Genomic DNA, 16,458 nt, shown 5'->3' with positions numbered 1-16,458 from the left:
TTTGGGACTGAAATTTTAAAATAACTGCCTCATGAAGTGACACAAGGAATCAGAGTTTACTCAACCCTGGATTGTAGCAAGGGCAATTATTGTACAGGGATTGAGAGGTCCGGTATCTTGGTATAATTCTCCCTGGAGATCAAAACCAAACAGTCAAACATATTGAAGAAAAGATGCAGTTTAATTTGTTGATAATTTAGTTAGATTTAATCATCATGTTAGTAACTGTTAGGCTAATGCTGACTGATAATTATTGGATTATTAAAAAAAACTATGACATTATAAAGATCCTGAGGTTTCTTGTAGCTCTTGTTAATATATTGTCATCACTCCCTGGGGCAGCATGTTGGAAATCAAGTTCCACTATTCCACAATCATCACAAATGTGAAAATTTAATTAAATCACTGAATTACCCAGTTCTACCTAACTTTCAAATTCAAGTTACGAGAATATGCACACCAGGGGTTTTATTAATAAGAAAAAAGCTAATTCATACAAATAAACTGTTTATATAAATGGCAAATTGAATTGATAATCTTAATTCTATGCCTTACACTTTAATCCTTTCTTAAAGTTCCTATGTACAAACAGACACACATAGAGAGAAGACAGAAGTATTCTGGGCAGGGAAGAGAAAATGCCAGAGAAGCACAGTTCCAGCACCAGTCTGGATCAAGATGTCAATGAGTTGTTTTCTTTTGACCCCTTCTAATTGTTTGCTGATGACACGAGGCTGTAGACATAACAATCATCAGTCTTTTGATCAATAACTGAGGATTCATCCTTTCAGGACCACTGAGAATATTTTGTCTCTTTTTTTTCTCTAACAGGGCATGTGCAGAGACAGCAGCTCACTGAGAAAACTAAAGGAGAGGAATTAGCTGCTAGGGATTTTCTTTTACTTGTCAAGACAGGGAGGGAGAGAGAGGGAAGGATACCTTCTCTTTGCAGCCTGAATGTTTCTGCTCTTTGTCCAACCCAAATGTGCTGCTACCTATTCCCGGAACCAGTCAATGTTTGTAACTATCATGAAGCTTCCTGAACTTACAGCAATTAGAGCCAAGTTAACAGTCAATCAAGAGGCTGCCTCTGATAAAAACCACCCTGGACAGAAACAGGTGATGGCAGTTTGTCTGGAATTCTCTATCACTGCTTAAATAAGGCACCACTTTATATACAATTCATACAGTGCTTCAGCAAACACAACCTGATAAAGTCTCCTTGGTTTAAAAACAGGATCATCACCTAGCTTAGACCATGGTTCAGATAAAAAATTGGTCTTTATGATGTTCAGATAGAAAGGATTTACATGGGAAGTAAGGAGACAAATAATTCAAATTCTCTGTGTGATTATGTAGATCTACTAGTGAACTTGAGAAAAAGTACAGAATATGTCAATTGGGATGAGTGTGGGGATATAAGATTAGGATGGATTTAGTTTTGAATAATTGAATCATGTCTCTCAAACCAAGCAATGAAAATAATGCCTGGATGTTTCAGTTATGACCATGGTGAAGCAGTCAGCATTCATTAGTTTTATCTGTGACTCTGATAATAACTTCTGGTATCTGAACATGTGCTGTTTGCAAAAGAATCCAAATGTTGCAACCAGAAATGTCCTGCTTGGCTGTCAAGTTTGAGGTTGAATTCCTCCTGGTGGATGTTTTCAGAGATCTTTGAACTAATGAGAAGTTCTTCTTTTCTCCATAGTATCACAGAGTTTAACACCCTTCTCCTAAAAAGTTACAAAGTTAAAAATCACACAACACCAGGTTATAGTCCAACAGCTTTAATTGGAAGCACACTAGCTTTCGGAGAGACGCTCCTCCACAATCACCTGATGAAGGAGCGTTGCTCCGAAAGCTAGTGTGCTTCCAATTAAACCTGTTGGACTATAACCTGGTGTTGTGTGATTTTTAACTTTGTACACCCCAGTCCAACACCGGCATCTCCGAATCATGCCTAAAAAGTTATGCCTTTTTAGTGAGGTGTGACTGGGTTACACCAGTGGGGACTTAACAGGGTCAATGCACACAGGTTATCTCTCCTTGTGAGAGAGTCACGGAACAGGGAGAATTATCTCCAAGTAAGAGATTACGCATCTATGTAAGAGATGAGAAGCAATTCCTTCTCGAGGTGCTGAATCTGTGGAATACCTTACCAGGAGGCCTGTGGAGGTTGCATCATTAAGTATAGGCAAGGTTAAGCCTGACTAAGAGATTCTTAATCAGTTAAGATAATCAGTCGTGATAGGAAAAAAGCAGGAAAATTAAGTTGAGAATTATTCAGTCAACTGTGATGTTATTGAGTCTGCGTAGCCATTCAATGTGCTGAACGGGAGAAAGTGAGGACTGCAGATCAGAGTCGAGTGTGTGTTGCTGGGAAAGCACTGCAGGTCAGGCAGCATCCAGGGAGCAGGAGAATTTGACTTTTCTGGCATAAGCTGTTCATCAGGAATGAGGCTTGTGGGTAGGGGCTGTGAGATAAATGGGAGGGGGTGGGGTGGGTGGCTGAGAAAACGATTGGTGGATAAAGGGGAGGGCGAAGGTGACAGCTCAGGGGGAGAATGATGGACAGGTCAGGAAAGTGGTGCTGAGTTGGAGGCTTGGGACTGGGATAATATGGGAGGGGGGAGGGGAAACCATCTGCAAGTTGGCACCTTGTCTCCCCGATGTAGAGGGCACCACACCGGGTGCAACAAATGCAGTCGATGACATTGGTAGAGGTACAGGTAAATTTCTGACAGATGTGGAAGGACCTCTTCGGTCCTTGGACGGAGATGAGGTGAAGGGAGTGATGTGGGTACAGGTTTTCCATTTCCTGCGGTGGTGGGGAAGGTGCCAGGAGTGGGGTGTCGGTTGCTGGGGGGGCCTTGAACCTGACGAGAGTGTCGCGAGGGAATGGTCTCTCCGGAACACTGATAAGGGTAGGAAGGGAAATATACCTCTGGTGGTGGGGTCTGTTTGGAGGTGGCAGAGGATGGTGTGTTGTCTGTGGAGGTTGGTGGGGTGGAAGGTGAGGACCAGGGGGGGTTCTGTCCTTGTTGTGTTGGGAGGAGTGGGGTTCAAGGGCGGTGGTGCACGAAATGGAGGCGATGTGCTGGAGGGCAGCGTCGACCACGTGGGCAGGGAAGTTGCGATCTTAGAAGAAGGAGACCACGTGGGACTTTGAGGTGGCATTCGTTATTCTAGGAATAGATGTGGCAGAGGACCTTAGGCTCATCCGAGAGAACGAGATCTTTCTGGACAAGACCTTCAGCGAGGTTATTACACCAATCATGCCAGAAGAGAGCAGAAGAGAGTAGACGATGAGGAAGGCAGAGAGGAGACAGGTGCAAGAGACCCCGGGAGAAGTACCTTCAGGAACAAGTTGAAGCTTTTGGAAACAGTAGAGACTGATGACACTGCCAGTTCACAAGGCAGCCAGGTCTGTCAATCAAAAGTTGCGGAAGAGTCGGACATCGCACAGAGCCGTGGTAATAGGGGACTCCATCGTGAGAGGAACTGACCGGGGTTTTTGTGGCAGCAGGAGGAATTTAAGGATGGTGTGTTGCCTTCCTGGTGCCAGGGTGAAAGACATCGTGGACAGAGTGCAGGAAATCCTCAAGGACGAGGGTGAAGAGCCAGAGGTGGTGGTACATGTTGGCACAAATGATGTCGGGAAGAAGAGGAGGAACATACTATAGCAGGACTTCGGAGAACTAGGAAGAAGGCTGAAAAGCTGGACATCCAGGGTGGTTATCTCCGGTTTGCTTCCAGTTCCTTGGGCTGGAGAGGCCAGAAACAGGGAGATAATGGACTTGAACGTGTGGCTGGGGAACTGGTGCAGGAAGGTAAAAACAATGACTGCAGATGCTGGAAACCAGATTCTGGATTAGTGGTGCTGGAAGAGCACAGCAATTCAGGCAGCATCCGAGGACAGGCAAAATCGACGTTTCGGGCAAAAGCCCTTCTTTTATTCCTGATGAAGGGCTTTTGCCCGAAACGTCGATTTTGCCTGTCCTCGGATGCTGCCTGAATTTGCTGTGCTCTTCCAGCACCACTAATCCAGAAACTGGTGCAGGAAGCAAGGATTTAAGTTCTTGGATCACTGGGGTATATTTTGTGGTAAGCATAAATTCTACAAGAGAGATGGTTTGCACCTTAATAGGTTAGGGACCAGCATTCTGGCAGGCAGGTTTTCTACTGCAACACCGTTACATTTAAACTAAGTAGCCGGGGGGAGGGGACAAACTGGATGTTTAAAAAGGAAATTGAAGGGAAAGTTAGAACAAGAGAAGTCAAGAAAGACAACTGTATTAATGAGGCAGAAAACTCGGAAAGGCATCATGCTGTAAGGTTGACTGAAATAAGGGTTGATGGGAAGGGTGAGAGCAGTAACAAATTAAAAAAATACTATACATGAATGCACGAAGCATTAGACATAAGATGGATGAGCTTGAGGCTCTTTTGGAAATTGGCAGATACGATATTGTGGGGATAACTGATACATGGCTTCATGTGGACAGGGCCTGGGAAATGAATATTCAAGGCTACATGTGCTATCGTAAGGACAGACTGACGGGCAGAGGGGGTGGGGTGGTCTTGTTGGGAAGGGACGATATTCAGTCCCTTGCACGGGGGGACCTAGAGTCAGGGGATGTAGAGTCAGTGTGGATAGAACTTCGAAATACTAAGGGTACAAAGACCCTCTTGGGAGTCATCTACAGGCCCCCAAACAGTAGTCTGGATGTCGGATGTAAGTTGAATCAGGAGCTGAAATTGGCCTGTCGCAAAGATGTTACTACAGTTGTTATGGGGGACCTTAACATGCAGGTAGACTGGGAGAATCAGGATGGTATTGGGCCACAAGAAAGAGACTTTGTGGAGTGCCTCAGAGATGGATTCTTAGAGTAACTGGTGCTGGAGCCGACCAGGGAAAAGGCAATTCTGGATCTGGTATTGTGTAACAAACCAGAATTGGTCAGAGACCTCGAAGTGAAGGAGCCATTGGGAAGTAGTGACCATAATACAATAAGCTTCAATCTGCAATTTGAGAGGGAGAGGGTACAGTCGGAAGTGACAGTACTTCTGTTGAATAAAGGGAACTATGGAGCTATGAGGGAGGAGCTGGACAAAGTTCAATGGTGCAATACCTTAGCAGGGATGACCGTGGAGGAACAATGGCGGATATTTCTGTGTATAATGCAGAAGTTGCAGGATCAGTTCATTCCTAAAAGGAAGAAAGATCCCAGGAAGAGGCTTGGGCTGACGAGGGAAGTAAAGAAACATATAAAGTTAAAAGAGAAAAAGTATAACATAGCAAAGATAAGTGGGAAAACTGAGGACTGGGAAGCTTTTAAAGAGCAACAAAGGATTACTAAGAAGGAAATACGCAGAGGAAAAATGAGGTACGAAGGTAAACTGGCCAAGAATATAAAGGAGGATAGTAAAAGCTTTTTTAGGTATGTGAAAGGGAAAAAAATGGTTAGGACTAAAATTGGGCCCTTGAAGACAGAAACAGGAGAATATATTATAAGGAACAAAGAAATGGCAGAGGAATTAAATGGGTACTTCAGATCTGTGTTCACTGAGGAAGACACAAGCAACCTCCCTTAGGTAACAGTGGCTGAAGGACCTGAACTTAAGGGAATTTATATTTGCCAGGATTTGGTGTTGGAGAGACTGTTAGGTCTGAAGGTTGGTAAGTCTCCGGGGCCTGATGGTCTGCATCCCAGGGTACTGAAGGAGGTGGCTCGGGAAATCGTGGATGCGTTGGTGATTATTTTCCAGAGTTCAATAGATTCGGGGTCGGTTCCTGAGGATTGGAGGGTGGCTAATGTTATACCACTTTTTAAGAAAGGTGGGCGAGAGAAAGCAGGAAATTATAGACCAGTTAGTCTGACCTCAGTGGTGGGAAAGATGCTGGAGTCTATTATAAAGGATGAAATTACTGCACACCTGGATAGTAGTAACAGGATAGGACAGAGTCAGCATGGATTTATGAAGGGGAAATCATGCTTGACTAATCTTCTTGAATTTTTTGTGGATGTAACTCTGAAGTTGGACGAGAGAGATCCAGTAGATGTAGTGTACCTGGACTTTCAGAAAGCTTTTGATAAAGTCCCACACAGGAGGTTAGTGAGTAAAATTAGGGCGCATGGTATTGGGGGCAAAGTACTAGATTGGATTGAAAATTGGTTGGCTAATAGGAAACAAAGGGTAGTGATAAACGGCTCCATTTCGGAATGGCAGGCAGTGACCAGTGGGGTACCGCAGGGATCCATGCTGGGACCGCAGCTTTTTACAATATTTGTTAATGATATAGAAGATGGTATCAGCAATAATATTAGCAAATTTGTTGATGATACAAAGCTGGGTGGCAGGGTGAAATGTGATGAGGATGTTAGGAGATTACAGGGTGACCTGGACAAGTTCAGTGAGTGGGCAGATGCATGGCAGATGCAGTTTAATGTGGATAAATGTATGGTTATCCACTTTGGTGGCAAGAACAGGAAGGCAGATTACTACCTCAATGGAATCAATTTATGTAAAGGGGCAGTACAGAGAGATCTGGGTGTTCTTGTACACCAGTCAATGAAGGCAAGCATGCAGGTACAGCAGGTAGTGAAGAAGGCTAATAGCATACTGGCCTTCATAACAAGAGGAATTGAGTATAGAAGCAAAGAGGTGCTTCTGCAGCTTTACAGGGCCCTGGTGAGACCACACCTGGAGTACTAAGTGCAGTTCTGGTCTCCAACTTTGAGAAAAGACATTCTGGCTATTGAGAGAGTGCAGCGTAGATTCACAAGGTCAATTCCTGGAATGGCAGGATTACCTTACACTGAAAGACTGAAGCGACTGGGCTTGTATACCCTTGAGTTTCGAAGACTGAGAGGGGATCTGATTGAGACGTATAAGATTATGAAAGGATTGGACACTCTGGCAGCAGGAAACATGTTTCCACTGATGGATGAGTGCCGAACCAGAGGACACAGCTTAAAAATATGGGGTAGACCATTTAGGACAGAGATGAGGAGAATCTTCTTCAACCAGAGAGTGGTGGCTGTGTGGAACACTCTGCCCCAGAGGGCAGTGGAGGCCCAGTTTCTGGATTCATTTAAGAAAGAGTTAGATAGAGCTCTCAAAGATAGTGGAATCAAGGGTTATGGAGATAAGGCAGGAAGAGGATACTGATTAGGAATGATCAGCCATGATTATATTGAATGGCGGTGCAAGCTCGAAGGGCTGAATGGCCTACTCCTGCACCTATTGTCTATTGTCTATTGTCTAATAAGGGATGGCATTTGTACAGGAAGTAGGATGGGAGGAGGTGTAGTTTAGGTAGCTGTGGGAGTTGGTGTCTGAGTTTGGGCGATCGCCAGAGACGGTGATGGAGAGGTCCAGGAAGGGCAGGGAGGTGTCCGGGATGGTCCAAGTGAATTTGAGGTTGGGGTGGAAGGTGTTGGTAAAGTTGAACTGTTCAGCCGCCTCCTGGGAGCATGATGCGGCACCGATATAGTCAACAATGTGTTGGAGGAACAGGTGGGGGCAAGTGCCGCTGTAACTGCAGAACATGGACTGTTCCACATACCCAACAAACAGGCAGGCACAGCTGGGGCCCATTCAGGTGCCCATGGTTACCCTTTTGGTTTGGAGGAAGTGGGAGGATTGGAAGGAGGGTGAGGACCTGTTCAGCCAGGCGGATGAGGGTGTTGGTGGAAGGGTACTGGTTGGGACGGCGGGAGAGGAAGAAACGGAAGGTTTGGTGACCTTTGTTGTGGCAGACTGATGTGTACAGGGACGGGATGTCCATAGTGAAGATGAGGCATTGGGGGTCGGGGAAATGAAAATCTTGGAGGAGGGGAAGGATGTGGGTGGTATCCCAAACATAGGTGGGGGGTTCTTGGACTAAAGGGATCAGTTCGGTGTCGAGGTAGGAAGAGATGAGTTCAGTGGGACAGATGCAGGCTGAGACAATGGGTCGACCGGGGCAGTCAGGTTTGTGAATCTTCGGTAGGAGGTAGAATCAGGCGGTGTGGGGTTCATGGACAATGAGATTGGAGGCTGTGAGTGGGAGATCCCCAGAGGTGATGAGGTTGTGGGTGGTCTGGGAGATGATGGTTTGGTGATGGGACGTGAGGTCGTGATCAATGGAGCAGTAGGAGGAGGTGTCTGTGAGTTTGTGCCTGTCTTCAGCAGTGTAGCGGAAGGTATGCCACATTACTGCTGTGCCCCCTCCTTGTCTGCGGGTTTGATGGTGAGGTTGGGATTGGAGTAGAGGGCTGTGCATTGTAGGGCGGGACGTTGGAGTGGGGGAGGAGGGTGGACACGTTGAGGCAGTTGATGACACGGCGGCAGTTTGAAATGATGAGGTCAAGGGTGGGTAACCAGCCGGCACGGGGTATCCAGGTGGATGGGCTGTGTGGAGGTGGGAGAAGGAGTCTTTGTTGAGTGGGCTGGTGTCTTGGTTAATAAAGTGGGTGCGGAGGCAGAGGCGGCAGAAGAAACATTCAAGGTCTTGGCGTGTGTTGCACTCATTAATCTGGGACCATAGAGGGATAAAGGTGAGGACTTTACTGAGGACTGAATGTTTGTTCTCTGTGAGGGGGAAGTCTGGGGAAATAGAGACCACACTGCAGGGCTGGGAGCTAGGACCTGGAGGCGGAGACAGTTGTTGCTTGAGTAGGCACAGTTATAGAGTCAGTCATGACGTCACCAACGGAAGTGACACTCACAAGGGGACAGAAGTGATGTCACAAGGGGACAGAAGTGATGTCACAAGCAATGGGGCTGACATTTCGGTTTGGTTCTCGGAGGGTGATGTCACTGGTGGCGGAAGTGAAGTTGGCGAAAGAGTTTTCTGTGTCAAGGTGAGTGATGTCTGTAGGGGCGGAAATGACGTGCAAGGTAGGTATCGCATATGTGCTGAGGGCGGTGAAACTAGTGATGGTGGTGACAACTCCCTCATCAGGTCCACACCCCCCACCAGCCCACACCCCACTTCCTGGCATTTTCCGCTGCCACCGCAGGAAGTGCAAAACCTGTGCCCACACCACTCCCCTCACCTCCGTCCAAAACCGCAAGAGATCCTTCCACAACTGTCTGAAATTTCCCTGTACCTCTACCAATGTCATCTACTGCATCCGTTGTACCCGGTGTGGTGTCCTCGACATCGGGGAGACAGGATGCCTTCTTGTGGATCATTTCAAAGAACATCTCTGCGATACCCGCACCCACCAACCCCACCGCCCCGTGGCTGAGCACTTCAACTCCCCCTCCCATTCTGTCAGGGACATGCAGGTCCTGGGCCGCCTCTGCTGCCAAATCATTACTACCTGATCCTGGGAGGAAGAACACCTCATATTCTGCTTTTGGATCCTGCAACCACACAGGATAAATGTGGATTTCAACAGCTTCCTCATTTCCCCTCCCCCCACATTATCCCAGTCCCAAGCCTCCAACTCTGGGTACCACCCTCCAGTTCTGTCCATCATTCCCCCCTCTGACCTATCACCTTCTCCCTCACTTTCATCCACCTATCACTTTCTCAGTTACCTTCCCCTGCCCCTCTCCACCCCCCTCCCTTTTATCTCTCAGCCCCAGCCCACAAGCCTCATTACTGATGAAGGGCTTCTGCCCGAAACGTCAATTCCCTGCTCCCCTGATGCTACCTAACCTACTGTGCTTTCCCAGCACCATACTCTTGACTCAGTGTGCTGAATGGCTTACTACTTAAAGTCTTCTGGACTGCCATTGTTGCACTAATTCTTAGTTGATTGTCAGCCTCTCCAGCCCTGTAAAACTAATATTATTTTTGTGTAATGTCATTTTTTTGATTATGATATTAAAAATCCATAGTTTTTAAAATAAGTTATTTTTAAATTTATGATATGTCAACTTCAAATCCATATGTCCCAATTTTATAACAACTGAAGAGTAATTAGTACACTTTTCCTCTTGGCTTGCTGTCTTGGGAATATTTCAAAGTGATTGGTTGCTCATTTTGCTTGATGACATCATTGTTATGGGGCACCTGGAGATTGATTTGGCTCCAGAACAAACCAATCCTGAGAAAGGGGGGGTCCTTGCCACAGACACCACCAGATATTAATAGGCAGTTTTCTTGAAGATCAGTGGTGAGTGGTATCAGTTCAACACTGGCCACCAAATCTAGGCCAATACCTTAATTATTTACAGAAATGTCATCAGTTTTTTGCTGATTCTGTTTCCAAATAATTCATATGAAAGTAACCTTTAAAAGTTCCAGAAGTAGTCAAAAATCGATTGAACGTAGAACAGTACAAGCCCTTTGGCCCTCAATGTTGTGCTGGCCTTTTATCCTACTCCACAATCAGACTGACCTACATACCCTTCATTGTACTAACCTTCATGTGCCAACCAAGAGTCACTTAAATGTCCCTAATGTATCTGACTCTACTACCACTGCTGGCAGTACACTCCATGCACCCACCAATGTCTGTGTAAAGAACGTTCCTCTGATGTCTCCATTAAACCTTCCTCCAATCACCTTAACATTCTGCCCCCTCGTGTTAGACATTCCTGCCCTGGAAAAAGTCTCTGGTTATCGACTGTATCCATATCTTCAACATCTTGTACATCTCTATTGAGTCACCTCTCATCCTCCTTTGCTCCAATGAGAGAAGCCCTAGTTCCTTCAAACTTTCTTCATAAGACATGCCCTCCCGTCCAGGCAGCATCCTGACAAGCACAGCAGGTCAGGCAGCATCCAAGGAGCAGAAGAATCGACGTTTCGGGCATGAGCCCTTCTTCAGGATTCCTGAAGAGCTCATGCCCGAAACATCGATTCTCCTGCTCCTTGGATGCTGCCTGACCTGCTGCGCTTTTCCAGCAACACATTTTCAGCTCAGAGACAGAGAACCTACTTTTTATAGTCCTGTTCACAAAACATTTTCCCTTAATTCATGAGGAGGACAGTGTGGAACTGCAAAGGAACATTGAGATGGTGGAGTGGGTGAGTAGGTGATAGGTGAGGCTCAGTGTAGAGAAGTGAGGTGATGCACTTTGGTAAGACAATGTAAAATAGGAAATGTGGGGTACAACCCCACTGCTGGCATGTAGGTGTACAGGTAGTTCTGTAACGCGATGGTTGCATTCTTATGCAACACAGTTACAGAAAAATTGCACTTTAGAAACACCGCTTAAAGTGTTGGCGATGTAATCGCATTACAGTACAGCCAACACGCGATTTAAAAGTTTGCATTTTAGAAACAGTGTTCCTAATTCGTCAATCGCATCACAGCAAATTCATGTTAATTAAACACATGTTATAACGGAATGACCTGTAAATCTGAGCAGATCATTGAAGGTTACAGGCCAAGTGGAGATAGCCGTAAGTAAAGTATATTGTGTCCTCTGCTTTTTTAATAGGGGAACAGACTACAAGGGTAAGGAAGTGATGTCAAACTTATACAAAGCACTTGTCAGACCTCAGCAGGAGTATTGTGACCTCTATGCTATCAGAATAATGTGAATGCATTGGACAGAGAACCCTTGCGAGAAGGGTTCCAGGAATAAGAAACTTCAGTTATGAGGATTGACTGGAGAATTCTCTTTGGAAAGAAAAACAGAGAGGGAGATTTGATGGAGGTTTTCAAAATCATGAGCAGGCTGGATAGAGTTAAAAGGGTGGAGTTTTCCTGCTTGTAAAAGAAAGGGAGCATAAACACTTATGCAAATGAAGCAAGAGTGATGTGAGAACATGTCTTTTTCACTTAGCGTGTAGTTAAGGTGTGGAATGCACCTCATTGATGTGATAGAGGCAGGTTCAATTGGCCATTCAGAGCATTCGGTGATTAGATAAAAAGAGTGGCCAAGGATATATGGGAAAGGCAGGAGATTGACACTGGGACCACTTGTAGTCTACTCCCCTATTTAAAAACAGCTAAGGTACACTTTACTTACCGCTATCTTCACTTGGCCTGTAATCTTCAATAATCTGTTCACATTTACAGGTCATTCGGCTATAAAGTGTGTTTCATTAACATGAATTCACTGTAGCATGATTGACAAATTGGGAATGCTGATTCTAAAGAGGAAACTTTTGAATTGTGTGTTGGCTGTAACGTGATCACGTCGCCAACACTTTAAGCACAGTTTATAAAGTGCGATCTTTTTTCTCTCTCTGTAACGGTGTTGCACAAGAACGCAACCATCGCATTACAGAAGAACTACCTGTACACCTATGTGCTGGTAGGTGCTGTGGGATGGAACCAGTGCAGGCATGATGGGCTGAATGGCCTTTTTATTTTGCAGTGTAACTTCTGTCCGTCAAATCCTCCTGCACTGCATCAGCAGAACTTGTGAAAGTATTATGACCTCTTTCATATTTTGTATGTTAATTACAATCACTTTAACTTATTGTGATGTTCACTTTGTACAGTTTATCTATCACGTAAAGCCTGTGATAGATGAACTGTTAGGATTGAAGCTCAGTGTCACATGTAGCATCTACAGAGGACACTGCATTAAGATAAGTTACACATTTCAATCTGATTCCATTTCCGAGTTTTTATCTAGCTCTCCATGTCTGTCCACCTTTGTTTGCAAGTTACTTGCCATGGAATCATTCAGTACACAACAGGCCCTTCAGTCCATCAAAAACTCACTACTACATACTCACTGGTGGTCCCACTTTCCTGCACCAGGGCTATAGCCTTGAAAGTTATTTTGAAAAACATTTCAAGTGGCTCATCCAAGTAATTTTCAATAATTCTGAGCTTTCTCACCTCAACTATCCTCCCAGGCAATGTATTCCAAGTTCCCATCACCCATTGGATGCAAAAGACGTTCCTCAAATCCCCTCCAAATCTTCAACCTTTAACTTTAAAATTATTATTGACCCTTCAAGCCATGTTTGGAAAGCAAATAGCGAAGCACATTTCAGGGAAGAATGAAGACATTCAGACTGAGTCTGACACTGGGGATGAGACCTCTGGCACTGCCTCAGTCATCAGTGAGCTTGTTTCCATTGGCCGCTTGACCTGAGCCATTTGACGATTGCAAAGTCATTGAATTTAAGATGGGCTTTCTGCCCCCTTCACCCAATCACATGGCCTGCAGTTCTTGGGCCAGAAGTGCAACCATGAAAGGTGTCCGACAGAGGGACTGGAGACATTCCACTGGAGAAAAGCCATCTATCCCAGAGAGAGGAAGAGGGGCCAGGCTGTAGGAGTCTCGTGGTGTGGACAGGGCAGGTGCTCAGGAAATGCAGAAAAGGCTGAATACTTTGGAACCTCAGGTGGGTGCAAGACAAGGAAAGACCCCAGCCCACCTCCCGTCAACCTCCAAGTTTCACTCGATTCCAGCTTTCCCCAGCTATGGGTCAAGTTCCAACAACTCCAGGCAATAACCCTTAAATGCTTGTGAGTTAACTCCCAGCCATTAAGGGTAAGAACTTTCACTCCCACTGGGAAAATTAGTGTGGGTGAATGGAGAAGGGGCTGAGTAGATGACAGGTACATCCTTGTTGCCATGGCACCTGGTTTTACATCCCTCCCACTCAGCAACTTGTCTGCAAATTCTGACCCAATCACCTCGGAGTCGGATGTTGTGATAGGCTTTGTCTGGACAGGCTGTGTGAAGCTGAATGACTGTTCTCCAATTCTAGCAAAAGTGAGGACTGCAGACGCTGAAAACCAGAGTTTAGGTTGGAGTGGTGCTGGAAAAGCACAGCAGGTCTGGCAGCATCTGAGGAGCAGGAAAATCGATGTTTTGGGCAACGTCTGAAGGGCTTTTGCCTGAAACATCGATTCTCCTGCTCCTCTGATGCTGTCTGACCTGCTGTGCTTTTCCAGCACCACTCTGTTCTCCAATTCTGTTGATCCTGTTACCATGGTGCTGTTTCCCACTCAGTTTATTCAGGAATGATTTATGTAACATGTTTCACAGGCAGGGAAAGGGGTAGGAATCATTGGGTGTTAGTGCTACTCCTGATCTGGGAGCACTGTTCCCTCTCATTTCCTTCCCAGCTGTCTGGTTCTCTAAAGCCTGAGTGTGGCAGTGACCTCTGGAAGTGAACATCAATGATGCGAGTGGTGAGCCAATGGCAATCACACACATGGAACATTGGAGCACCTACTCAGCTTTGAGGAAACATTGCCTGGACTCCTGACCCTGCCCTACCCCTTCCTCCCCAGCCTGAGCATATTGCCCCCAACACCACCCAGCCCCACACTTTGAACCCCAGTTCCTGATTTTTGTCCCTGATGTACTCCCCTGTCTCTGGTCATGGACACAGCTACAGAATGCAGAATATATCCTGGATTTTCCTTTTTGTAATTAATAAATGTTCATTGATATGTCATTGTTTTCTCATTACTCAATCAAGAGGAGATTTTTTAAAAAGACTGCTTTTTCCAAGAGGAGATTTTGTACCTTAGTCTTCTCAGGTAACAGTATTTCAGTGATGGAAAATATAATGGCTGTTGTTTCACAGTGTCACAGGAAATGAGAGAAATCTTCGGGCAATCGATGGTAAAAGGCTGCAGGATATAACTTGATGAAAACACTATAACTTTGCTCTTTTTCAATCAAGTCAGTGCCGGCACAATGGGCCAGATGGCTTTCATCTGCAATTCCGTGAATCCTCCTGCGTCTGCCCTCAAGTCTTCCAGGTCGTTCCTCAATTTACTCCAGTAATGCAACTCCTTTTCAATTTCCTGCACTGAAGAGTTGTCCAAGATTGTGAGCAACATAAACCCACCCTTTTCTGAGGAAGGGTCATTCAACCTGAAACGTTAACTCTGATTTCTCTCCACAGATACTGCCAGACCTGCTGAGCTTTGCCAGCAATTCCTGTTTTTGTTTCTTTTCCAGAGAGTTCTCGCTATGTCAAAGCAACTCCCTCTTTATTTGCCCCCCCTTCTCCACACTCTTTTCATGTTTTCCTTTTCTTTCCAGAGTTGTGGGAGCTGAACAGGAGCATGGTTTTCCATGGGCCCCGGGGATTTCTGGACTTGCAAACAGTGTTTTTGGATGAGTATCAGGATCGTCTGTTTGTGGGAGGCAGAGACCTCGTTTATTCACTCAGTTTGGATCACATTGACAAGGATTACCAAGAGGTACGATCTCACCTACTCACTGGAGATGCACAGACAGACATTCCACTCTGGCCTTCACTTGCTCAAACTCTCATTGTTCTTTAAACATTTAGAGAACAGAAATCAAAGGATCAAATTCTCAAACAAATCAATCTTTTTTTTTGGATCTGCACCAACTCTCCACATATTGTAGAATACTTGGATTGGCAGATACCTTGCAACGTACTGAACAATACATTTCAACCAGAGAATTACACTATACAGTACCTTTAGCATTACAAAATGTGCCAAGAAACTTCACAGGAAAATTTTAAAATGGAATCTGACACTGTGTCATAAAGTGATATTTGGTCAGCTACAAAAAGACTGGTCAAAGAGCCATTGTTCCAAGAGGGGATTGAGGTCAAGCATTGGAGAGGTTTAGCAAGGGGTTCCTAGGAGTTGAAGGCACCACAGCCAATGATGGAACAGTTAACATCGGGAAAGACCAAGTGACCAGAATCATAGAAGAGTAAATAGAGTCAGAGTCATTCACCATGGAAACAGACCCTGTGACCCAACTCATCCACACTGACCAAGTCCCACTTGCCTGCATTTGGTCCATGTCCCTCTAAACCTTCCCTATTCATGCACCTGTCCAAAAATGTCTTTTAAATGTTGGAACTGTACATGCATCAACCAGTTCCTCTCAGTTCATTCCACATCAAACCACCCTCTGCATGAAAAATGATTAGGATTTGATACAAATCAGGAAAATTTGAATCAGTTCAAGTTATAGAATCCTGGAGGGTACAGCATGGAAACAGGCCCATCAGCCCAGCATGCCCACAATTAAGTTAGTCTCATTTCTCTGCGTTTAGTCCATATCCCTTCATCCCTTCCTCATCCATGTACCTATACAAACATTTCTTAAAACACAAAATTGTACTCCCCTCTACCACAGCCTCTGGCAACCAAATGTAGAATGTAATGAATGAGTCTGAGTGTGTTGTAATCGGTAAGTCTATAGGTAACAACCTGCGGTTCCAGTCTTCCGACATCTGTGTTACATATATTTCTTTGGTAAATGCATTACTGAAATAACATTGCACACTACCTGCCAAGGTGTAGAGTGACTTGGAGAGAAACTTCCACATTTCCAAGTGCCAATGCCAGAAATCGCGATTGAATTTATTAGTGTTGAGGCATTAACAGCCAGTGTTGAGGTTAGAGTGGTGCTAGAAAAGCACAGCAGGTCAGGCAGCATCTGAGGAGCAGGAAAATCGACGTTTCAGGCAAAGGTTCTTCGTCATTCCTGATAAAGGGCTTTTGCCTGAAACATCGATTTTCCTGCACCTCGGATGCTGCCTGACCTGCTGTGCTTTTCCAGCACCACTCTAATCTCCAACATCTGCAG

At 45.3% G+C, this 16,458-nt stretch overlaps 1 protein-coding gene across 1 annotated transcript in view; it reads left to right on the top strand.

The window, feature by feature from the left end:
* The window catches only part of sema3e (sema domain, immunoglobulin domain (Ig), short basic domain, secreted, (semaphorin) 3E), a 311,047-nt gene that overhangs the window by 113,701 nt on the left and 180,888 nt on the right, over positions 1-16,458 (top strand). Inside the window, exon 2 of the mRNA XM_043714219.2 lies at positions 14,923-15,083. Within this exon, the coding sequence (XP_043570154.2) occupies positions 14,923-15,083 (161 nt within the window). The remainder of the gene's footprint in view (positions 1-14,922; positions 15,084-16,458) is intronic.

The sequence above is a fragment of the Chiloscyllium plagiosum genome, unplaced genomic scaffold (genome assembly GCF_037043375.1).
Source record: "Chiloscyllium plagiosum isolate Xiang-an unplaced genomic scaffold, Cpla_swu_hap1 HiC_scaffold_23, whole genome shotgun sequence".
Lineage (NCBI taxonomy): Eukaryota > Metazoa > Chordata > Chondrichthyes > Orectolobiformes > Hemiscylliidae > Chiloscyllium > Chiloscyllium plagiosum.
The sequence above is the reverse complement of the archived record's forward strand: the minus strand, read 5'-3'. Positions and strand labels throughout refer to the sequence as shown.